Raw genomic sequence first — 24,943 nt, 5'->3', positions numbered from 1 at the left:
TTGTGAACAAATACAATGAAAAAACAAAACTTCAGAAGAGTCTGCAAAGCATTGTCTTTTGTCTCTTGAAATGACATGGGTAACATGGCCTGTATGAAAACACTGCTATCCAATAATTCCATAGGGCAAAGCTGAGTCAGCAAATCCAAATGGGCCATTTTAGCTTTGGCAGCTTAGATAAGATCTTTAAAATACTACTGCCTAACTCCCCCCTACACAAAGATAACAACACCTATTTGTAAAGGACTTTGAGAGACTCATGCAGAAGTTTTCTTATACTGAAATATTGTCTTATCTTGCAATTTGTCACATATCTGTTGTGAAGCCATCTATAGAAGGACATCTGGGATTCTTAGATTTTATCTGTACTTACTGATAAAAATTAATACTAGCAATGTGAAATTATGACAAAAAATGTACTTCCCTCTTTATTTTTTTCCCAGTGAGAATTGTGATCTCGTGGTTGTATGAAAAACTTTAGAGATTCCTGGGGTATTCATTCACGTTTTAGACCAACTGATCTCAATGGTCATATTTTTGGTGCCAAATTTGAGGCAGCTGGATCATTTTCTAGAATGAATGTATCAGGTCAGTTTTCAAGCCCTGTTGAGACAGCCTGATTTGTAGCAAAACAGATCATCCAGAACTTTTAAGCCCTTTGAGCAAAGCTAAGTTTTAAAAAGTGAAATCAGTTTTTCTAAACAATGCTTCAGAATAGAACAAAAAGGTATTTCTCTCTGTTGGCTGATTTCTCCATGTGGGTATCAGAAAGGAACATAGAATGTTTTAGCACTTGGAAATGTGATGTTTCTTTATCTCAGTGCTGCTGATGTGAGAAATGCCACGTTGTGTTTGTTTTGTGATAATAAGAAATCACAGTGTCCTGGTACCTGATAGTGGTGTCACATTGGTTGTAAAATAAAAATGTTGTCAGAGTAACTAGCAATTCAAATAACCACAGCTGCCCTCAGTCACACACAGGCCTTGCTGTTGCCTTGGCTACTTGTTTTACAGCAAACTTAATCCTTCCTAATTTGGGGAATTTCTAGAAACTCCCGGGTCATGTTCTGTCCTGCATCTCTTCTCTGTGGCTTTCTACAGATGATTTTATGGTGTGCAAGAAGTATTCCATGCATGTGGTGGTGAGCTGTGCTTCCTGAGTCCTGTTGTGTTCTCTCAGAGCCCGGCAGTCAGGAGAAATGGATGTATGTGCTTAAACAGTTCTGCAAGCAGATGGCTGAATTTCACAGTGCTATCCCAGATGGGAATATCTTAATAGAGCAGCCACCTGCCCAAGTGATCTCAAGGCTCAGGTCAAATAGTAAATTCTATCTAGTCTTTGGCAGGTGATCCCTGCTGTCTCACAGGCTAAGAGATGACTGAGTGCTTGCTGAGCATATACAGGCTGTTGGTTACCTTTGACTCAGTGATTACCTGGGTAACTCTTATTTAAACTCACTTAAAAAGAAAAAAAAAGCAAAAACATCCCAAAGAAAACAAACAAACAAACAAAAAAAAAAAAAAAACAAAACAAAAAGGAAAGGAGAGAGAGAGAAGGAACAAACAATAGGAAGGTGATGTTTGCTCCCTTCCTCTCCTGCTGAGCTGACAGGCTTTCCCCTGTTGCAATGGTGGTGGCCGTGGACAGATGCCCAGGAAGCATCAATTTCTTATAGCTGATGCAATGTGGAAGGTTGTGTGCCTCAGTGGGGGCCAAGTCAAAATGTGCTAAAATTCTTTATTTGCTCAGCCAGAAAGCTTAAGAGAAAACCAAAAACCAGTTTTCACCCTCCAGTGTTATACACTGCTCTTCTCCTTCACAAATAATTCCCCTTACTTGCCTATCCTTTTTTTCCCATAGGAAGATGAATCTTGTATCCATCAGTAGACTGAAAATTTTACTTAATAAATGTTTACCCTATGTAACTTCATGTTGTTTGTGATTTTTTTTTCAACAAAAGCTTTTTACTAGGAAAATTAGAAGTGCTTCTCCAAGGGTTAAGTTGGGGATTTCCAAGACACTTTCTGATCACTGATTGTTGGTGGGTTATTCAATGTGTGCTGTAATTGTAGTAGCTTTAATAAACTCTGGTCCTGATAACTGTTTGTCTTTGGTGTTGTTTCCAAGGAATCGTAAACAACCAAACATTCTGACTACCAAGCTTGGAATGTCTAGGACTGGAAATCAAGTGTTGGATTTTTTAAAAGGATAAGAGTTTAAATGATGGTGGTGTGGGAAAAAGCTTAGACTGTACTTTTGCAATGCTTTAAAATGCCCAATGGTCCTAATACTTTAAGTACTGTGCAGTCAGTGAAGTTGCACTTTAGATGTGTAATTTATAATAAGCACGAAAACCAGCAAAGTATTTAGCACCACTGAAGTGGCAAGGTACAAATCTGTATGTCAGGGTTCTCATAATCCAGCTTGGAGTTACAAAACTAAACCAAAGCGTGTCTGCAGGATCAAAGTGTTGGATTGCCTGTAGCATTGCTTGTTTTCACTGCATCACCCTGTGGAGATAATGTGTAACATAAATAAAAATAATAGTGGATTTAGGCAGCTTCTTTTTCCTTTCAGAAAATAGTATGTGGTCATAAAATGGGCAGTGGTGTATTTATCAGTCTGGGAAGGGGAAGCAGGTGGTGAATGCCATCAAGTCTCTATAAACAAATTTCAGCTTGGGTTTAAGTTTTTGCTGATGTTTTTGGGTTCTTAATACATTTGTTCAGCTCCTCTCTCTGAGAAAGCCTTGTAATTGACTTTTAAAACTTTGGAAAACTTGAAAAATGCTTCTTGGTAATTACAATCCCTGGGCCTTGCACGGGGTTGCTGGGACGGTTCTGGTGCTTCCATTATGAAATACGAAGTGAGTGGGCAGCAATTGCGTGGTGGGGGTTTGGCAACACTTTGCTTACATACACATTTATTAATCCTCCTGGTTCCTTGAAGCACTGAGATCGAGTTTCCAACCTGCTGCTATTAAACGAGAAAAACCAAACCTGAAAAGGACAGATTAGTTCACTGAGCCTAACTGGAAAAGCATTTCATTAGAACGGGTCAAAAACCCAGTCAAAGAGGTCTGGCAATCATGGTGTAATGGGACATCAGGGAGTGCTTCTCACTAAGTACGGTCTACCCGTTCCTTAATTAAAATGAAAATGATTTAAACTGCTATTACTTTCCTTTGCTGTTTGTTTAACATACTTAATAAAGATACCTAATTGTTGGAAAGTTGACAAGGTTGTCTAATAAAAGATTGCTCTAAAAATAGCTCTAATAGCTGAGGTCTGAACATTTGGGACTTTTTAATGATATCTTTTAAAGTCTTTTGTCATTTGAATTCTTTCATGAGATGCCTTTTCCTTGTTGCTGGACTAAATTCCAAATGGGAAAAAAGTGACTTTGCTGGAAAATGCCTTAACAGGTAGGCTTGTTAGACAAGGAATTAGTCTGTTAAGGGGAGAGTGAAAAACCAGAGGCGAGTCTTGGGAGTAATTTTAAAAATTGCTGAACACAAGTCCTTGGCAAGTATTAAAACTGTGCAGGAGCTGGGAGCTGACAGGAGGCAATGCTGAGGATGGATTCCATATCTCTGGTTGCTGCAGTTATCAACAACTGTTTGCTGGAATATATTTTCCTTTTCTTGCAGGGTCAGAGGATTACAGAAGTAAATTCACTGGGAAGTGTTTCATGGACCTTGTCTGTCCTGAGAAGTGTCGCTGCGAGGGGACAATCGTAGACTGCTCGAACCAAAAACTCACCCGACTGCCCACTCACCTTCCTGAGTACACCACTGATCTGTAAGTGGGGCTCTCCCAGGGGTGCTCAGCTGGATGTGTTGACTTTCCTAATTTTTAAAGGCTGTAAAAGGGACTCAGACAATTAAAGGCACTTCCTACTTTTATCCCTGTGTGAAAATGGGAAAGTTAATTTTATTTCAGAGTTGCACCACAACTCTAATTTCCTTAGCTTTCATGCCAGCTGTGGGGATGAGAAAGGAGCCATGGCCCCATGCAGCAGCCATGTGTCCTCAAATGCTGGCCAAGCCCAAGCTGTGTCCTTCCTTTCCAGTCTACCCTGAAGTCCTCTGTCTTTGCACCTGGTCATTTTTATTTAAGAAATGGTTTTATCTATGGTCAGGAGCTCATTCCATCTCAGCGTTGCCTGCTACTTGGGTGAAATGGCTCTCACTAAAACTAATGTAACTTCAAGAAATTTGAGTATGAGAAAGCATTTTTATTGCTTAGCAACTGAAGATTCCAGTTCTTTTCTTGCATTAGTATCCCCTTCAAACAGAATTTTCTTTCTTTGAGTTAGTACTGTGTTTATTGTACTTACTCTATTTAAAACCTCATAAAATTATTGATCTGAAGTTAAGAAAAAATATGAAAGACATCCAGAAATGCAGCAAAGACTCTACATAGCAAAATGGAGCTATGTGAAATCAGAGAAAGAATTTTGCATCCTAAACCTGCCAAGACAGTGGCCTTCACATTGATGTTGAACATCAGTAGATTTTTATAGGAAAGGACCTGAAATCAGAGCCCTTCTGGTTGCATGGACCCCACCTCCAATTGCGTGTCTCATGTAGCAGAATGCACAGCAGAGATTCAGTCACGCACACGAGCTTTGTGTGTAACAGATTAGGTCAGTAATTCCTTATGCCATGCACTGGGAGATGAGGGGACTCTGTCCTTTGGCATTACACTCTTTAAGGCATCCTGAGCTTTTACTATAGATGAGTCCCCTCTGTCCCTTTTCCTTCAAAGCTAAACTCTTTCACCTGCAGGAGTCTGAGGGAGATGGCGAAGAGTGCCCTGCATGACAAAGGTCACGGTTCTCTGTGTGGCAGCCCTGAATGTCACAGGGGTATATCCATAGGCATCTGTGAAGCATTAAATATCTCTTTGTTTGTTCCTCTCAGGCGTCTGAATGACAATGATATTTCTGTTTTGGAAGCTATTGGACTCTTCAAGAAATTGCCCAACCTCAGGAAAATGTAAGTCTGAGTCACTTGCTTGTTAGAATACATGCAGCCTTGGATTGTAAGGAAGGAGGAAGGGATGAATTTTTTATAGTTTAGTACTGCAGTAGTAGAAATTACTTTTTTAATGTGAGTTTACCAAAATTGAATGAGTTCCCTGTTGGATGGACAGGCACAGTTAAACCACACTGACAGATGAAGATCCCTAGGCTGACAGTTCAGTGGGGTTTTAAGGCTACGTTTCTTAGTCTTTCACTCATAGAGACTGACAGGAATTGTGTCCCAGAGTTCATTCTGATGGTATGCTTATTGTTAGAGATGAATATGACATTTAGCATTTTTTTTTTGTCTCTCGAATGTATTGTGTGTCTTCAGCTGTGGTGTGGTTGTTTCAAATAGTCAGAGGAATATATTGCAAGATACAGATGATGGCAGTTTCTGGTGATCATTATTGGTTTAGAGAAGAGAATAAATTAGCAAACTTATAGATCAGTCATTCAAATACAGCTATATAATTCTGTTGACAATCCTGGCACAGTGCTTTGTTTTGGAAAGAGGATAAAATGTTTGATACCTCCTGATAGTCTTCAAAGTGGATCCTTCTGAAGTTATGTGAAGTGTTTAATCCCATGGACCCACTGCTAATGTCTCATTTAACTGTTTGCTTTTAGTGAGGTTTTATTGTCTGAATCGACCTAATTTAGGGAACCCAACCAAACCAGGCTATTTGTTCTGCATTCGTTTCACATGGTTTCTGCCATCTGGAGCTTCCTGGCCATTTCAATCCATGTGAGATCTCAGGGGCTTTGGAGGCAACTGTAGTGGGACTCTTTTTATTTCTGCACGAGTTTCAGATGCAGCTCTGCAGGTTTGGGGTGGGGTTGTATTTGTGTAAGTACAGACCAGCAGACTTGGGGAACTAATCACAAGCATTTGCCTCATGTTTTATGAATGATCAATAATTTGTAGCTACAGTGCACTCAGAAAATGTTGTTGACATTGATAAGTGCTCTGTTCCCTGTGTAAGTAGATAGTAAACAGGAATGAAAAATGCATGCTATATAAGTGTATCCACAAACTGGAAAGCATCTGTCCTCATCAAACCTTCAGGATTTATGTTTAGAAAATTGGAATAATTTGTTTTATTTAAAACTTACTGTAGAGAAGTACAGTGCTGTCCTTCCTGTCCCCATCAATCACACAGAAGGAGGGATGCCTCGACAGGGGCTGCAGTTTGGGCATAAATCCAGCATGAAACCCTTGTGAGAGTTTTTTTTAAGAACTTGTTTCCTGTGAAACAGAAGAATCTTTTATCTGTCCTTGGTAGCTGCTGAGACCTGAGGTGTGCAGAAGCAGGTCAAACTCATGGCAAAAGAAGCTGCACCCCACAAAGTGTCTCTTGCTGGGTTTTAGTGGCAGCCTTCAAGCAGAGGCTCTTCAGGAAATCTTTGTAGCTGAGCTCATTTCTTTTGTTCTACCTGGGGCTCTAAAGAAGTTTCTCCATTTTACTTAAAGAGATTTTCTGAAAAAGGTGTTTTTTCATGAGCAGACCAACACTTCAGCCACAACTTTACTCCATAGCCTGATCCTTAAAAAGCCAGATTAGACTTCTTTTCCTGTTTCTTCCATATTGTGAAAGGAAGGGGTTACCAGGAAGAAACAAGCAAACAAAAATCCCTTTCCTTCCAAGCTACTATTTGGCCTTTACCAGAGCAAATCCTTCTGCTAATGAAAGGCCCCTCTCCACTATGCAAGAACGGAAACGTGGGGGAATGCCAAGGATGGAATTGCTGCTGCTCATGGTCCTAAAGCAGCAGCTCTGTGTGGCAGGAATGTCAGCACATGGTCTGCATAGGGGTTCCCTGCTGCTAGTAAATCAGAGAGGAAGAATATTGATCAAATCCCCTTTTTTTAGTGTGTGTATGGGACAAGAAACCTAACTATTATTTGATTGACAGTATTGACTCTGTCTCATCATATATTCCTTGTCTGCTTAAGTGTTAAAGGCAAACAGCAGGTGGAGGAAGCTGTCTGGAAATTGAATTGCTTCCTAAGCTTAAGAAAGCAGCTCAGAGCTTTGCAGTGGCAGGCCATTAGCCTAAGTAATATTTTTTTCTTTATTTTTTTCTCTGTAACACTCTCTTTTTTTCTGAAATGAATCTGAATATCTGGAATATGTATATCTGAAGCATATTTGAATGCTTGTCCTCTGGTTGTCCTTCACTTGAGTTTAGGACTAGTGACAGATTCATGCCAAGGAACTTTGCAAAGAAACTTCATTTCAGAGTACGATAGTTCCACTGTGACTGGTAAAGCTCCAGCAGAATTCCAGAGAGAGACAAACATGGGAAAAAAAGGGAAGTGTCAGACCACCTTTGCAATAGTTGGTACTACCAACCCCACCTCTAATATGTAATTAGCTGTTGTGCTGCAATTTGTCTGTCAATAGTCCTCTTAAGCTGAGCCTTATTGTATGATGTGTCAGCCTAGGATTTAATACATTTTAATGCAAAACAAAATTCTTGATATAGAAATTTAAAGGTCAGAGATACATAATGCAATGTGATGCCACATTTTACTTAGGAATTAACTTGCTAAGATTACCCTGCTGGTTTTAAAAAGGTTAACATGTCTGCATGTGCCTTTAAAAAAAATAATTAACTTCAATAATTAGTTGGCAAATCCCATATACATAATGCTATTTTCATAACATTAATTTTAATCATTTTATGTTTAATGCTTTTTATAGTAGAATAAAAAGATTGGTGTGGATTCTTCTAGACAGGTCTAATCCAGTCCAGAAGTAATTTACTGGGCTCTCCAGGCAACTCTGTTTTGCTGTCATTGTGTTGTTTCCATATTGCCTCACCTGATCTTGCAAGTGTAAAGGGAGATCTGAAGGCTGAAGTCCCATCCCAGGGACTTCAGGCTCCAAGGACTGTGTGCTGATATTTTGCAGTGGTTATCAAAGAGCACTTTGAATCTGCTTGAAGTGCAGGGGGAATACAAGGATGCATTTCTGAGCTCTTTAAGAGTGGGAGCAGCTCCAGGACTTGGATTTTTGGAGGTATCCTATTGCCAGGAGATAGAAAGGCTCCAGGACCTGCTGCCCTCCAGCCCTGGGAGCTGGAAGCTTCTGCCTTTCACAGGGGATTATGTTTCCAGTGGGAGATCTTCCCACTCAACACATCAAGGCCTCGTGTCAGGTAGGGAGAGGGGAGACATCCCCATTCACAGAGGTGAAGTTTTGACTTTTTTGGAAGGGAGCAGTTCTTTTCTTGCAGCAGCTACCAAATTCAGCATGAAGCAAACACTAGGAACCCCACCACTCCCTGGCACTACCTCAAGTTGTCAATCAGACAAAAAACCTTCAAGTGTTTGGGGACTCCCATGGCAGAGGGAGCCTGGAGGGGTCTCCTGGCCATGACAGGTTCAGTGTCCAAAAGCCCCTGGGTGTCTGACTCAGAGGGAGCACAGAGATGCCCTTGCTTGCTGAGATGGGGTACTGACCACAGGGAGAGGCTGCAGCCCCCAGATGCCATCTCTAGAGCTTGCCCACTCCCCTGTGCCTACGGGAAATCAGTGGCCATTCCCGCTGAGGTCCCTGTTTCTGCAGGGAAAAAAATCAGCAATGAGCTCACATTCAAAATAGAAAGGTGAACTGCCATACTTCATGCACTGCTGGGGAGAAAGGAGACTGACCTCTTCTCTTGAGAACAAGAGTAATAAAAAATATTTACCTCAAAACCTGAAGGGGTCATCTAACAGTTCATTCTTGCCAAAGTTGCAAAGTGAACATATATTATGGTCTTTGTTATAAGAAGTGTCAGGCTGTCTTGCCAATAGCTGGTACTGCCAACCCACCTCTAGCATGTAATTGCCTTTGGAGGTTTAATTTGGCTGTAAGTATTTCTGCTGCATTGAATGGTATGGAGTGTCTGACCAGGATTTGACCATTTTACACGTGAAATAGAATTGAATAATGATAAAGTTTGCAGACTAGAAGTCAGTTTCAAAACCAGGATATCAAGTTTCTTGGGGAGGCAGAAGTAGTTTGTGTCTTTGGAAACAGCTGTTACCTGTTGTTCTTTCCCCTAAGCATGAATTTTGCTGTGGCAAATGAGGTTGCAGTCATCTGTCGCTTGTTATGCAGAAACAGGCTTTATTTTCTGGGAATCCTGTTGCAGACTGTGTTGTGCTTCATGGCATTTGGGCTCATCATGTTTTTTACAGCAAGGCCATCAGTCTGCTCTGCTGGATGAGTGTAGGAGTGTCACTGGGTGCAATTCACTGTCTGTCTGTAGTGTTTAAGACTTTCAGTGCCATCCAGCTCCTGAAAACAGCTCACACTGTAAAACCCAGCCAGACTGTTGGGAAGGCTGTAAAACCCTCTCAGCATCCTCCAGAGGAATGCAGCAGCCCTGGGCTTTTCCTCCTCACATGTACTTAGCGATTCCAAACACATCTCCAGCAGACAGAAATATTCCAGGGAAGCCCCACTCAGAAGAGGCTTTTTATGATAAAACTGCAAGGTTGGAGGTGAGACCAAGCAGATCCCTTTTGGCTGGTCTGGGATCCGTGGTTTTCTGGATGGGAAGGTGTGTCAGGAACGCAGCAGTGGGGAGCTGGAATGCTGACATTGACCCAGCAGGTAGAGCAGGGTGAATGCTCCTGCTAATTCTGAATAGAATCCATATTGTTCTGTGTTGAAGTTATGAGATCAACAGAAATAATATTATTATAAAATTCAGCCATAATGTAAATAAAATGTGACTGAAAAGTGAGCTGTGTGAACAATGTCACCTTGATAGCTTCTGGATCTCTTCATTTCCTATTCACAGCCCCACATAAAGCAGACCCAGGCTTTCTGAAAATTTATTTTGACCTCTTGCCCAAAATAAAAGTCTGGAAATAGGATTAAATGTTATCACCAGGGTAAATCAGGAAGTCCTTATGGAATAAGCCTTTGTGAGTTACCAGGCTGAGGTCAGGCTGGCTCCCATTTGGGTCCTGCCAGAGAGCATAGGAATCTCAAAACTCAGCTTCTTTTTCACTGTCTTCCAGTATTTTGAGAAGAATTCCTTGTAGAAGCTCAGTGTTGCAAGAGGATGGGGCTTTTCTGTAGTGGGAGTTTGCTATAAACTGTCAGTAGGCTTTTCTGATAAAAAAATTCCTTGTCAAGTGTGATGATCACATATAAAAGATTCTTTTAGGGCTGGGAAGGATGGAGATAGAGGTCTCTGAGATGCAGACCAGGCAAAAGGTTTCAGTGCTTTCATTTTTTAAGCTTTATACCAGCTGATTATTTTTCCTGGTAGCTCTAGACTGAAAAGTATGTAATTTCTCATGTTTATTATTCTAGCTGTTCAGACTTCAGGAGGAAACTTTTTTTTTTTTTTTTTTTTTTTTTTTTTTTTTTTTTTTTTTTTTTTTTTTTGGTGACCGAATGTTGTCATCTTACCTTTTTTTTTTGTTGCATTCTGGTATGGGAAACTCTGATTCAGGAAGACAAATAACAAAATCCAGGCTGGCAGAACATCTGCTTTGACAATACTCCAAGCAGGATTGGAGGGCAGTGCCATCTTTACCTATTTGTTATTGCAGAGCCTGTCTTTTCTCTGCCTTGCAACTTTGATTTCACCATAGCATTTAATCTTGGATTTCCAAATCTTTTGCATAGGAAAGGTATTTATAATTGGCTTCTTCTGAGACTGCTGGCATATTTATGGGTAATTTTGTGTTGCTGAAAAGATCAGGCATTGCTAACTCAAATGAGCGAAGTCACCTATCTGCTGAAGTCCTTTGGCAGCAATTAAAATTCAGATGTTTGCACTGTATAATGGTGCCAATTCCTTTGCAGATCATGGCCAGCCTCTGTCTCCAATATTTGCTCTTTTTTGCCTTCAGTATCTAATAGACCGTTAAAATTGCCCCCATGCTTTAATACATGTACCTAAATATCTTTTATATGGTAAAAAGTAACTTTTAAAACTTTATGACTACAAGTGTAGGTCGGTTTGCAATCTGCAAAGTCTTTGTCTATTACAGTAACTCACCCTCCCTTCCCACCACAAACATTTACTTACTTATTCATTCATTTTTGTACAAATGTGCATCGTGGCATGATCTTTACCAGGACGGGGATCTTTGGGAGCATTTATTTATGCCAGCATTCAAAAGAGATGCTGAGCTATAAACATTTCCACTAGAGAAATAGCTGAGTCCCAAAATTAAATGCATATGTCAGAATATCCTCCCTTGACTTGCTTCGACACTGAACATAAACTCTTCATGTGAGCGTTTGCACAAAGCACTAAACTTCTGGAAAGAGAAATCTGCGTGTAAGTATTTCTATATGTTTTTATGTTATTTTTGGCTGATTGCTGGCGTGCTCCTATTCTTTCTGATCACAAGAAAGCACAAGAGGTGATGGGCCACATGCTGTAGGACCCACTCTCTGACAGTTGTTCAGCAGACATAAACCAGTGTACTCCAGTTTCCCACATGAAACATATTTCCAAGGCTCTTTTTTTTATTTTATTTTATTAAGTGATGACTTCTGAAAAGAGCAAGACCCACATTATTTCTATCTGAGGCCAAGCTATCCTCTTTCCATGTCATCTGTCAACTTTTATCCCAGTAAGATTGCCAGCTCTTCTGAGCAGAGTAGCCCAGGTGTTAATCTGATACCTTGTCATTTGTTTTATATCACCTGGAATTGGATTTTGAGACTATTACTCATGCTGTGTCTGTACTGGGATCATTTCTGGAATAATGTGCTATTCTGTATGAGTAATGGTGTTGGAATTTAGCATCTTCTTGGAAGCAAGAACGTATCTTGTACTTTCTCCTTTTTGTTGTAGATAGTAAAACAAAGAACAGTGTTTCCTGTCATAAACCTCAACAAATAGAATTATTCATCATAATCTATACAGGACATCATGGGAGATACTTGAAGGACTCAGGCTCAAAGTTTTAATGTGCTTAAGGCCTTCTATACAAATGTTTTAAATAATTAAATGCCATTTATTTTTATGCATCCCTGATGGCACTTTTATCATTCAGAAATTGTCTGTTCACTGGGGTTTTCACAAATATGAAATATTCAAAAGATAAATTTTGCATTTCAGGAGAACTTCATTTGACTTTGTAGATCAAAGTTTTCTAATATTGATCTATAAGCAAACATCTTGAGACTGTATAGGCAGAGTAAATATTTATAAAATAATGCTGTGTATTGCAGTGGCTGTGAATTGACAATTAAGAGATACTCATTTCCTTTTGAGTGGTGGTTTTTTATTTAAGTGCCTGGGAGTTCATAAGTGCACATACTAAAGTTTGTATCAGATACATGGTGCAGTAGATAAAGGTGGTCCATATTTCAATGTGTGACACCATTTCAGTGGCTGTAACAGTAACTGACTCTTGCCAGATGAGCACCCAGTCCCAAGCATGGTCCATAACTTCATGGACATGAATCAGGTGTTAGAAACTTCCACTTATTGTATCCTGAGACATGGATAAGAAAGAATTACATGAGGTGTTAAACACTGGTACTTGCATTAATTTAAATTCTCTTGATACATCTGATATAATCATGGTTTTGATGAGTGCAAGGGAGCTATTTGTAAGAGCAGTAGGAATACCTTTGAACTTCTGGATGCTCTCCTTGCTGAATGAATGCCTCTCCAGATAACCACTAAAAGGAACAAATTCTTCCTCTCTTCCTCCAGTGTGATGATGTATGTTTGGAATAAAACACTACTAATTTTCTTACTGTGACTGGTTGTGTCCTTCTAGAAATCTAAGCAACAATAAGATCAAGGAGATCCGAGAAGGCACCTTTGATGGAGCGTCAGGAGTGCAGGAGCTGATCCTGACAGAGAACCAGCTGGAATCTGTGCATGGACGGATGTTCAGGGGCCTCACAGGGCTGAAGACCCTGTAAGTGCAAAGCCCTGCCTTGCTCCTCTCCACGTGGGGTGGGAGTGCTCAGGTTCAGCAGTGCCTGCTAAAATATCTGTTACTAGACAGCAAGTGCTACTGCTGGGCCTTGTAGCACTCTCATGAGGGTTTCAATATATCTCTGGTCCTGGGCAGGTGTGAGATTTATCTGCTATTTCTGTAAAACAGACAGATTTTCAGGAATTTCAGGGCTAACATGATGGCGAACCTGTGATGTGTCAAATTTGTGCACTTCCAGTCATTTAATATTTTTATTATTTTGTTATTTCCTGTGGAAACTAGGCATGTAGGAACATGTTTGCTATCTGTGCATCCTCCCACTTCTCCTCCACCCAAATTGGAACTGTGCTGTAGAAAGAAAGCACTCAGCTAGGTGGGGCTGTCAATAAATAGACTCTAGAAATCAAAATACAATTAAAATCTGCAATTTATTCATTAGCAAAAATTACTACTTACGTTGCAAGGTATCATGACACAATTAGTTCAGTCCTTACTCAAGTGTAAAAAGAAATTCAAGTTTCATTTCAAGGACTTTGTTCTATAATGACAAATATGGAACTTTTGCTGTTCCATTAATATTTTTTGTGGTTACAGCCATCTGTTCTTTAATTTAATGTATGCACTTTACTAAGGGATTTGAAAATACTGCCCATAGATATTAAATTAATTTTTATACTGTAAAGCAGCCTGTGGCAGTGCTCCTAAACAAAATTCAGCATTTTTTTAATAAAAAGATGCTTAACATTCAAGCTATCCTGCTGACCTGACCTACATTTCCCCCAGCTGATAAAGCAGTCTAAATATACACAGCATGATACGAGGGTTTGTGAGTAAAAGTTTTCTTTCAGGAAGGGCACACAGTGCATGGTGAACCATGATATGAAACCAGAGGGTTTGGCTTGAGGGACATGTATTGCTATCCATTACTTGACTTTCTTTCAGCATTAAAATAGTAACCTTTGGCATTAATCAGGGTCATGGTCCAGCTTTTAAAGGACTGTATGTTCCTGTGGGTCTTTCCTGACACAGTTTCACCCCAGTTGCAATCACAAAATTCCAGAGACCGTGGTGCCTCTGGTGGTGGCTGTGCACAGAGAACAGTGATGCAAAAACAACTCAAGGTTCAGCCTCAAACACTGAATGCTTGTGATGACACTGGGGATGTTTTCCCAGCCATAACTAAACTCTCTTTGGTGATTTCCAGGTAGCTATTGCTGTAGCACTTCAATGCCCAGCTGGCAGATACCAATCTGAGATTTAAATCCAGATTCCTAAGGGAGTCTGGATTTCCATTGTTCACTGCATGAATTTGATTACCAAGGAGTTAACCTTCCTCAGTTTGGAGGGTCAATTCACTGCAACAGCAGAATAACCTGCATGTATTTTGTGGATTTTTGGTAGTGTGCTTTAATTACTGAATCATTTTTCACCTAAGTAGGAATATCACAACAGTGCAGTGATGTTTACAGACCCAGATATTGATTGGCATGCAGTGTAACAAATACACATGAGCCTTTTTTGCAATAGAGTGAAACAAGATACTCCAGTCTTTCAGATTAATTGGTCTTTATTGTCGAGTTCATTGTTACCATAACAACTCCAAGAGATGTATCTTCCAAAACACAGCACTGATTCATCTGGTACAAGCACCAAGCAAAGACCATTTTATAGAATGATTACTGGGTTTTGTCTTCACAATTATTGATGAGAATGACATTCCAGAGCCTGTGCCAGGTCTGGAAATCTTTCCTAAGATATTCCTTGATTTTTGATGAGGATACTGTTTTCTTCCTTACTTTTGCAGTGCAGATTACAAATAACATCCAGGATAGGAGCAGAAGTAATGCAGCTAGTATTGTTATTGTCACACACTTCTGTCAGTCTTTCTCAATTGATCTCTGAAATACATCTCACTCTCAGATATTTATTAAATTGAGCCTTTAGTTTTTATTTCAAGGTTGTCACTGATCATAATTTTAATTGCATACTGCTTTCAAGACGTGCAGCTCCCATCAGCCTCTAATGTTGAGTGGAAGAGATGCATTTTAAATTCATGAGACCATGTTTACATGAATCTAACCCTCCTCTAGCTGTGTTCAGCAACCAATAAAAACAAAGTGCTTTCCAAAGCATCTGTTGATGCCCTTGGTAAAGCACCTCCTATCCTTAAATTATACCCCGTCCCAGTAGTTCCTAATTCTCTGTGTTAATCCTTGCAGGATGCTGAGGAGCAACTCTATCAGCTGTATAAACAACGACACCTTTGCTGGCCTGAGCTCAGTGAGGCTCCTTTCTCTGTATGACAATCACATCAGCACCATCACCCCTGGAGCCTTCAGCACACTGGTCTCTTTGTCTACAATGTGAGTTATCTTTTTGTGGTATGGTATGGTTCTTCTGTGCTTTCCTTTTAAAAAGACAACGTTTCAGTTTATATGGAAATCTACTGAAATCACAGGTTTGGAGGATACAATGTGTGATTTTAAAAAAAAAATGGAATAGTTTCAGCTGGAGTGGCTGCAAACACTTGGAGGTTGCCAGCCTCAGGCAGGATGACCGTGTGTTCTGCTGTGTCATAGCCCAGTGCAACGTGCAGGGGAAGGTCATGTAAAACACTTTCTGCAGATTCAAAGGGCATAGCTTATCACACACTTCAGCTCCCTGAAGCTGCTTTAGTGTCAGTAGAGTCTGATTTTGTAAGAACAGCTTTCTTGGATTTCAGTTAAATTAGTTAAACATCAGAAGTCTACTAGCTAATTCTTAGATTTTCAAACCATCTGAACAAGACCAAAGTAGTCAAGTCTTACTGAATGTGAATTTAAAAATCCCAACCTAAGCTTTCTTTTAATTCTCTTACACTTCTCAATCATTCTTTGAAATATTTCTCATGCTTCTTAAATACTTTGAAATGCTTTTTTAGGGTGTCCATTTTAATAAAGTACAGACTGATAAATATGGAAAGAAAGTCTGCCTTTTGTTTCCAGCTGTGAGAGGGGACCCTGCTGTTGCTGTTGATGGAAATGTCTGTCATGAAAATACAGCCTAATTGTCCAGTCAAAATAAACTCTCAATGCTATTGCATTTCAGGATTGGAAAGCACTCTCCATCATGTTTGGGCAAAGAAAGAAGTGTTGAATCTCAGCTGTTTTGTTGCTCACACTTTCCCTTTGCTGTTACAACTTTTCACCAGCAAATCAGTTATCATTTTGGCATTAGCTCCGTGCAGCATAAGGAACACAGAATTTTCTTTCCTTTTACGTTGTGTAGTCCCAAGAGTCTCCTTGAAATTGATGGACAAAGAGAGAAACACAAGCAGATTATTTTTATTGACTGTTTTCAAGTCTCTGGTCAAAGCAAGTGGCACTTGCTGAAAGCTTGTTGTCACTGTGCTCCTCTCACAGCTGTCTCCATGCTTCCCTCTGTGGCTCCCTTTGTACTGGGACTCTCTGAATCAGTCTGCAAAGCCCCTACCTTGCTTTCACTGAATTGTCTTTCTCATATTTTGTTAGGAAAAAGCCCATTTTCTTTTTTCATCTGTGGAAAATGATTGTTGCACTTTCTAGTGAGAACAATTAAAGCTGCTGCTAATTAGAATGCATTGCTTTGGCACTGACTTATAATCCTGTTGTTTCCTAGCTGTGTCTTGGTGGAAAAGTTTGTTCTTTGACACATTTTCATTCTGTGTTTGATCTACAGACAGAAAAGGTGCATTTTTGACTTCTTTAGACACTGGGTTGAGGCCAGGGTGATTTTTGACACATAAGTGCAGAATTCAGCTGTGTTCCTTTCCTGGCAGTGCTCTGTTGTAGGTGGATTTATTGGATGGCAACACCACTGAAGTTAGATAGTATGGCTGCTTTCCCTGTTCAGCCCACACTTTGGGAGCTAATTGGGTATTGTAATGCTTTACTTTTACATCTATTAATGGGACACAAAAATTCATGCAAGGTTCCATTTCCATTTTTATATTGGCATATTTACAGCACTAAAGAATATTGCTCCTTTTGTTCTACTCTTTGTGAGTCAGTGTCATTGATATTCTCAAAACATGGACAGCTCTGAAGATAATACTCCGACTAGTGATTTTCAATAGAGGAACAATATCTATTTTGTAGAAAAAATAACAATTTTTTATTTGTTACTGGTCAAACTAGGCACTGTAGCATCTTAATTTGAAGTGGCTTGCACATTGTCACACCGAGAACTCAGTCATGTCTTTCAGTCCTTACACAGTCATGGGGACATATTTGCAAGCAGAACTGCTTTTCCATGGATTATTATTAAAATAACTGCATGAAGGTAATGCCAGAACGACATGTAACTATTCTTGTATAAACTTACCCTGAATTCCAGAATATATTTTCAACCTAATTTCAAAAACATCCGGATGTGTTTCAGCATGTTTTTCTAACAGGTCATTGGAATCCATTTAAATAGTTAATATTCTATGACTTCTTTGCAATTTTGAAGAGGCACTTGTAGTAGGATATGCATATTTCATTCCTCCAGACTTCTATTTCCCCTTGATTTTTAAGATATGTCTATGTCCTTGAGTAAACACTTCTGAATTTAATGTTAGTACAAAATCTCTGCTAAAAGTTTGATTGCTGTATTTCTGTCTGAGTGGGTAAATCACTATTGTATGTGTAGGAACTCTGATTATTAATGATGAGTTTTCACATCAATTTTTCTGCCCAACATTACTGTTTCTGATTTGAGAACTCCACTTGAATAGTCAGATTCCACAGTAAAGCTTTGGCATATAATTAGCCTTTCCAGACTTTCAATTCCATTTCAGGCCAAGTAGGGAATCTCTTTACCTATGTGATACTTTAAGGATAGCCTTCATCTTACATTTCTATCACAGTCTTAGCATGGAAAGAGCCTGTATGTAGGGACATGTGTGAGCTTCATACTGCATTAAAGCTAAAAATCCCTACTCTGCAGTTGGAAAAGGATAAAATCTAGATCTTGCTAAAGTAGAAGAAGGATGTGTGGAATTGCTGACAAGATAAATTTGCCCTTTTTTTTTGCCTGGAGTGATTCGAATTTCTAAATGGTAGATTTGTTTATTTATTAATTTTATCTGTAACAACCTATTTCTTTCTTACTCCCTAAGAAAAAGCATAATCCCACTTCTAAACTAAAGATTCCAATAATTTTACATCATATGTTAACCTGTGTTTGCCAAGAGGAAAAGGAGGATAGTTACTGCTGCTCAGCTAGTGAGCAGTGGCACATTAAGTCAAAACAATCTCTCCTCTCTGGACAGGGATAATTACTAGTTTTTGATATGGAGCATTTTGTAGATTGAATGTTTGTGAAAGTTTTTGGTACATCTTGGTAAGATGCTCTCTAGATGTGCAAAATGTCCTTCACCCTTAGAGCTGCTGGTTTTCCAGAAACCTGATTATACACACCTGCTGTTTGTTTCCAATTGTGGATTATTTAATTCTGAGGATTTGTGTCATGGAAGTAGTTCTGTGAATATGATCTCACTCTCTCCCATCAGTGGAACAAATGGCCTTTGAAGCACTGGCTCACTCAGCGTCGGCGGTTTAGACATTTGGTTTAGGCACTGCTCATGCCAAAGTGTATCAGTGTGGAAAATATACAAAGCATCCTGCATGTGGTGCCATTATGGATTAAAGAAAATGGAAAACAATTCAGAAGGAAAGCAGCTAGAATTAGAGTATTGCTTTCAGTGCTCTTTTGCACCTTCTGTCTGAAAGCTCTTGTGTAACCTGTTGGTTTTCTCACCTTTCTGCAGCGTTAGCCTTGCCTTTGAATCTTAGTGTGAAGCAGGTGGAGTGTTTTTATAACATTATGCTGAGTTTTCTGCTCCCCTCAGTTTTCCTCTCTGTGCAATGTCCATAAGCCTGTGTTAGATCCACATGGGATTAACCCCAGAGCTGCAGGGCAGAGCAGTGATTGAAGGAGGCTGTTCTGCAGTGCTGAGAGCAGCTGTAAATCATACTGTGGCTATGTGATGTTGGCCTAGAACCTACAGGCTTTAGGAGTTGCTTTGGGTTTGCTTTCTAACTGCCACACCTCAATTGTGCCATGTGTTTTTGTCCTCAGTACTATTGTTTTCTGTAGGAATTATTTGGCTGAAGTCCTAATGTGATTTTGACTGCATGTTTAGGTTTGTGAAAGCATGTTGCAAGTGAAGACTTACTAGCTACTTCAGGTACTACATCTGCACTTGAAGTGCCCTTTTCTTGCCTTCAAATTTCTTGTCTTAAAAGATGTGCTATGATTTAAAGAAATTTCATTATCATCTTTCTGTGCTACCAAAGTATTAACTCTTGCACACATTCACACATGATGTGAAAATTCCATCAATATTAGTTTAGATACTTCGTTTTCCATACACAGACCCTGACAGCTCATTTTTCTTCCATGAGGCAACCTCAGACTGAGGCTGTTGATTCTCCCTGTCTCTGTGCATAACACAATCAGCTCTCCCTTTTTAGCAGGGATATCAGGCTTTTTCCTTCATCTGAACTTCAGCTGGGAAAGAGCTGCTAAGCCAGTCTGTTTTAGGGATCCATCCCTCCCGTGGAGGCTGTCAGATGATTGCTTTGGGGGCTGCACACCACAGTACCATGCCTAGGCTGCAGCTCTGTATGGAAGATATTTCGGGAGCTGGAGCAAGATTTGAAGCAGACCCCACAAAGTTCACAAGGCAGCAGAGCAGATGCTTTTCACTACAGATATCCAGACCTGAGAAAACTTCATAAGTGGCTCAAGATGAAAGTCAGGAAACCCAAATTCAGCTTGCCAGTGGCTCCCTCCTGGCACTGATTTGTATGGGCTGGAACAGAGGCAAGGGGAGAGCATGAGTGTGCTGGGACAAGTACATGATCATGTTGAAGATCATGCACACATGGGTGCAGTTTGTGAGGTGAGTTTAGACTTGGGTGTGAGATGTAGCTTGGATTGAATTCCACTATAAATCCAGCCCCAGCAGTGATGTAAGTATGTCTAAATAATAACTGTTAGCACTTTGGTTTATAAACATATGTCTATATATGCATAACTATATGTATTTTAATTGCAATCCCAGCCCTAGTAAAAAACCTGCATAGAACTTCCCAGATCTGCAGAATGGAGGAGGGATCTCACAGGAACAGAACACAGGAAAGAGCCTGGACTTGGAGCCCCTCATCTTTCTGTAGTTATTGCAGTATTTCTGTATGTTCTTGTGTAATGTAATGGAATCATGTTTTGTTCCCTTTCAGTAATTTGCTGGCTAACTCTTTTAATTGTAACTGCCATTTGGCCTGGCTGGGGAAATGGCTGAGGAAGAAGAGAATTGTCAGTGGAAACCCACGCTGCTTGAAACCCTTTTTCTTAAAGGATATTCCAATCCAAGATGTAGATGTCCAGGACTTCACCTGTGATGGTAAGAAAACCCAAATTGATTTGGCACTTGTGGTAATGTTGGCACCTCTGTGAGAAGGTCCCTCCCTACCAAGCAGTGCTGCATAGCAAACATTTTGCTTTAGTGATAAAAAAGGCAGCCACCTAAAGCTGGAGATCATTGTTCTCTATCAGTACTTTATTTTTATTCTTGATTTCCAGGGTCTGAATTTCTACAGTCAACACCTAAATACAAGAATTAATTTACTATAGACAAATGCTCTGCTTTGTCTAATCCTGGTGTAATCATGGGCCTTCCTCCCACTTCCTTATTCACAGTCTTAGTTAACACTCTAAAGCCAGTGGGCTTGAAAAGTTTTTTAGATTTGGATACTGCTCAGGGTCACTAGTAAAAGGTGAATACAGGGAAATAAAAAAACACTTAGATATTATTTGAAATGACTCAGTGATGCTTCATGCTTTGTTGGGTCTATAAAGTTTTAGAATAAAATACCCTGACATTTCTTTCAACCTCAGGTAGTTTTTGTCTTGTGAGCAAGCAGATTTTAGAGAAAACAGTAAGGAGAAAATTGCCTAGTGAATGCCCTGCTAACTTGACTTGCAGCTTGTTAAGACCAGATAGGCTGGAGATGCAGTTAGTCATACCTCTGAGGAGACAATAAGAGTGATAGAGGTTCCCTACTTAGAGTAAAAATTAATTGCTGTCCTAGTCAAGCAATCTGGCAACAGGCCCAGGTTCTTGAGCGCAGAGCTCAAGAGACCCAAGTTTAGTCATAAAAGAATAATTCACTTTTAATTTGAGAGAAAAAAAAGAAACCAAAACCAACCAAAATCCTGGTCCACAGAACGACATTCCACACTTGGGAGAAGAGAAGAATCCTGGTGCACAAAATGTCATTCCACAGTTGGGAGCTTTCTCTGTCAGGCAGTAACTTGCAGTCGAGGCAAACGGAAAGTAGGTGGTGGCAGGGTGTGAAACACAGAACACAGGGGAAAGTTAAATATGCTGAAAAATACATGCTCTTTCTGCAGGTTTATGAAGGACTTTGAATTTTGTTTCCAGTCATTAAACTCAGCAGGGAAGAAAAGAAAAAAAATCTTCTGTTCTTCTGTAGTCTGGTGGTGCCTCCCCAGCCCTCTGAATGCAAATGATTCCTACCCATACAGTCAGGGGTAATTCTGTTATCTTGTACCAGGACTTCCAGTCTTTTTCTTTAATCTCAATGCTCATGGGTGCCTCCAGCAGAGAGAAGAAAGAAACAGATCTGTCTCAATTAGTCCTTGCAGCAGTTAAAAGGAAGGAGCAGGCGGCACATAATGACAGCAGGCTGGGAGCTCTGGGTCTCTGTGCCGGGCAGCTCAGGCTGCCTGTGCTCACACGCAGTTGAGTGGTTCCCCTCCCTGTCATCCAGAGAATGTGCCACTAAGTGTTTCCTTTCGCATACATCGTGATCCTGCTGCAGGCATGTGCCTTATGTTTTGCAAAGCCTGTTGCTTTTGGGGAAAATCCATGCTTTAATGTTCTTAGCTTCAAAGTGCTGGTTTCTACTGCAGAAACCCTATTGTTCTTCAATTACAAGATTTAATCTGCTGTTTATGGACCTTTGAAACCATTTTTGGAGAAAGTTGATTTTTTTATGTGTGCACAGATGGATTGCCAGAAGTTGGAAGTGTGCTGCTTCAGTTTGTTGTTTGCCTGGTTATCGTTGTTAAAAACAATGAGGCTTTACAATTCAGATCATAAACAAAGTGCCAGGCTGACTTTAGAAAGTAAGAAAATAGACATCTAAAAGCTGAATTTTAAAAAAGTCTGTCAAAAGGCGAGTAGATAGTGAATATCACCTGTCTAGGTGCATTTAAGGGCAATGTGCTGGTCGAGTTCTCCATTTCAGCTGCATATTGTGGGTGGGGGGACCATTTGGGATTCATACAACTGATTGCACTGTAATTTGCAGAATCGCAAAGTAGATTCTCCTTAGGAAAAAAAAAAAATTAAAAATATTTCTATTCAGTGTATGAACTGTTCATGTTGCCTAAAGAACTTGCATGAAGGCAGGGTGATCCAAAGCATTGGATCTAGTTTAAAGTGCTGTGATGGTTACTCTGGATTCAGGGGTTCCCTTCTCTGGTCCTTGTCACCAGATATCTTCAGAGTGCATGCCTTAGGCTGGAATGCTGATTTCCTCACACTCTGCTTCTCTCCTGTACAGGTAATGATGAAAGCAGCTGCTTGCTTTCCCCTCCTTGTCCTTCCCAGTGTACCTGTGTGGACTCGGTGGTTCGCTGCAGCAACAAAGGGCTGCGGATGCTGCCCAGGGGAATTCCCAAGGACGTGACTGAGCTGTAAGTTACCTTTTACATATCCCCTCTCTCAAGAACTTCATGAAACTGCATCGTAGTGAGCCTTTGTAGGTCCATGGGGGGCTTGCCTTTGACTTTAGTCATCTGTGCTTTGGTGTTTCCAGTATGTTCTAACCATTATTCTTGTTCTTATTTGTCCCTTGACTGAATAAATGGCTCTGTAATGGGAACAGAGTTTATCTGTCCTTGTACCCATTAATTCTGGGTGTAGGAACAAATGCATATATTAGTATCAAATAATCCTGTAGTGCTTCTGTGAGAGCCCAAGATCACAACAGGCAGTTTGAAGGGATGATGAAAATATGTTCCTGAGTTACGCAGCTGTGAGCTGATTATCCTCTGAGGAGATTAAAAAAGGGGAAAAGAAAGCTGGTGGTGGAAACAAGGAATTCTTTTCTCCAAACCTCATGAAATGGCTAAAATAACAGACAATTGGATTATATTGTAAAGTAAATTCATCCTAGTTGAGAACCATCTTTCTAGTTGTCTTTTCATCTATGCCTCACTAGGGCTTTATAGTGGATTTTCTTTCCATGGAAAGAAAAAACACTGGTGGAACTGCTTGGCTTAAGCAGTTGGCAGTAGAAATACTGAGCTTTTCCCCTTTAGGCCCTTACTTAAATCTATCCCAGGTGAGTCATTACTGAAACTTGTTACAATCTCATCAACATTTCTATGTGAAAATAATTGGTTGAGTTCATTGGTATGTTTGGTGAATTTTACAATGAACTAAAACCTGATTCTGCTATTTTCTCATATCTACTATTATTTTTACTCCCTTCACAGGGGGAGAATGGGGTTTACACTGGTTTTACCAGTGTTGTAGTCAATGCAAGGCTTTGTTGCTGAATGAGAAGGGTACTGGAAGTGCCTGTGGCACCTCAGCATGGAAATTTTGCATTAATGAATACATCCTTGAAATACCTTTGACCGGGGTGTGGTTAATAGTGAATTGAATTAAAAGCCAGTTCCTGGGTTGTATTCCCTTATGTACTGCCATCAGTGTTAAGAAGTCTGCAAGGTCATCCCTGCTCTGCTTTTGTTCAGGTTTCATTGCTTTCAAATGTAACTTGCCAACAGTAAGATATCACAGATGTAACTTTGATTTCCACTGCCACGCTGAGGAATTTTTATGTTTAAATTTTGCATATTGAGTTTTACTGATACTATCTGATACACTGACGACATAGCTTTCACAAAAAGAGTAAAATTAATCTCACATTCTTAAAAACGGCTGTATTTCTTAACCATTTCTTGGCAAATGAGGCAATAGCCTGGAACTGAGCAGTTTGAGTTCATAGGAGTTTACGTGACTCTCTTCTTCAGTAGGAGCCTTTTGGCTGTGCAAAGCTCTAGTTCAGCTTTCTGCTTTCCATCCAGAAATGTGTCAGCAGAACACAGACAGCCATGGACTGCCTGGCTCTGAATATTTCATATTCTGCAAATATAACCTTTGAATCTGTCCCAGCTGTCTCAAAATTCAATCCTGATCTCATTCTCCTCTCAACCAACACAAACTGAACTCCTTATTTGTATCTATACCAAAAGATGGGTTGCAGGTACTGGAGCATGAAATTTCATGTGTTTGTGGAAACCGTGAAAAGAATGAAATAAGTAAATAAAAAATAATCAGTCTTACTTGCCTTTCTTCTGCTTCCAGATTGAGGTAGAGATGTTGCCCATAACCTGCTATATCATGCAGGTTACAAGTTACCAGTGTGAACCTACACATTTTTATTGTTCTGTGTGAGAATTGCCATTGTTACTCTGATAAGCAGCATCTCCTGTGGAACCCAGCCTCTTCCCTCACCTTGAGGACAGCTGGAACCTGGCAGAGGGAACCCAACCCAATTTCAACCTGGGCACAGGGTGAAAGAGACCTGCCTTGCTCAATTGCCCAAGCCCACAGTGATGAGTGCCAAGGAGATGACAAGGACATGCAGAGCCTCTTGTCCCTGTATCCCACAGCTCCCTTGCTGCAGGAGGCTTGAGCAGTGACAGGATGCACGGGAGCATTTCAGTGCAATTTTTATGAATGCACCAGTCTGACATTTACAACCTCCCACTGCTGACATATTCATCTGCCAGGCACATTGGTTGCAGTGCTTTTTATTAAACTGCAGTGCTTTTGTGCAACGTGGTTTAAGAAAAAGAGCTGCCACGTACCTACTTAAACCACTCTGTTGTGGCTGAACATAGCCTTCTCAGAAGTTCCTTTGAATTCTTTTAGAGGTCCTAAAATAGTC

General features: G+C 40.2%; 1 protein-coding gene across 3 annotated transcripts in view; it reads left to right on the top strand.

Moving 5' to 3' along the window:
* Positions 1 to 24,943, top strand: part of SLIT3 (slit guidance ligand 3) — a 470,081-nt gene that overhangs the window by 356,673 nt on the left and 88,465 nt on the right. For all 3 annotated transcript variants that reach the window (XM_017726544.1, XM_017726545.1, XM_017726546.1), the window contains 6 exons: positions 3,651 to 3,801; positions 4,926 to 5,000; positions 12,786 to 12,929; positions 15,170 to 15,313; positions 20,195 to 20,358; positions 22,547 to 22,679. In XM_017726544.1, coding sequence (XP_017582033.1) covers positions 3,651 to 3,801; positions 4,926 to 5,000; positions 12,786 to 12,929; positions 15,170 to 15,313; positions 20,195 to 20,358; positions 22,547 to 22,679 — 811 coding nt within the window. The remainder of the gene's footprint in view (positions 1 to 3,650; positions 3,802 to 4,925; positions 5,001 to 12,785; positions 12,930 to 15,169; positions 15,314 to 20,194; positions 20,359 to 22,546; positions 22,680 to 24,943) is intronic.

This window comes from Corvus brachyrhynchos, unplaced genomic scaffold (genome assembly GCF_000691975.1).
Source record: "Corvus brachyrhynchos isolate BGI_N302 unplaced genomic scaffold, ASM69197v1 scaffold262, whole genome shotgun sequence".
NCBI classification, from domain to species: domain Eukaryota; kingdom Metazoa; phylum Chordata; class Aves; order Passeriformes; family Corvidae; genus Corvus; species Corvus brachyrhynchos.
The sequence above is the reverse complement of the archived record's forward strand: the minus strand, read 5'-3'. Positions and strand labels throughout refer to the sequence as shown.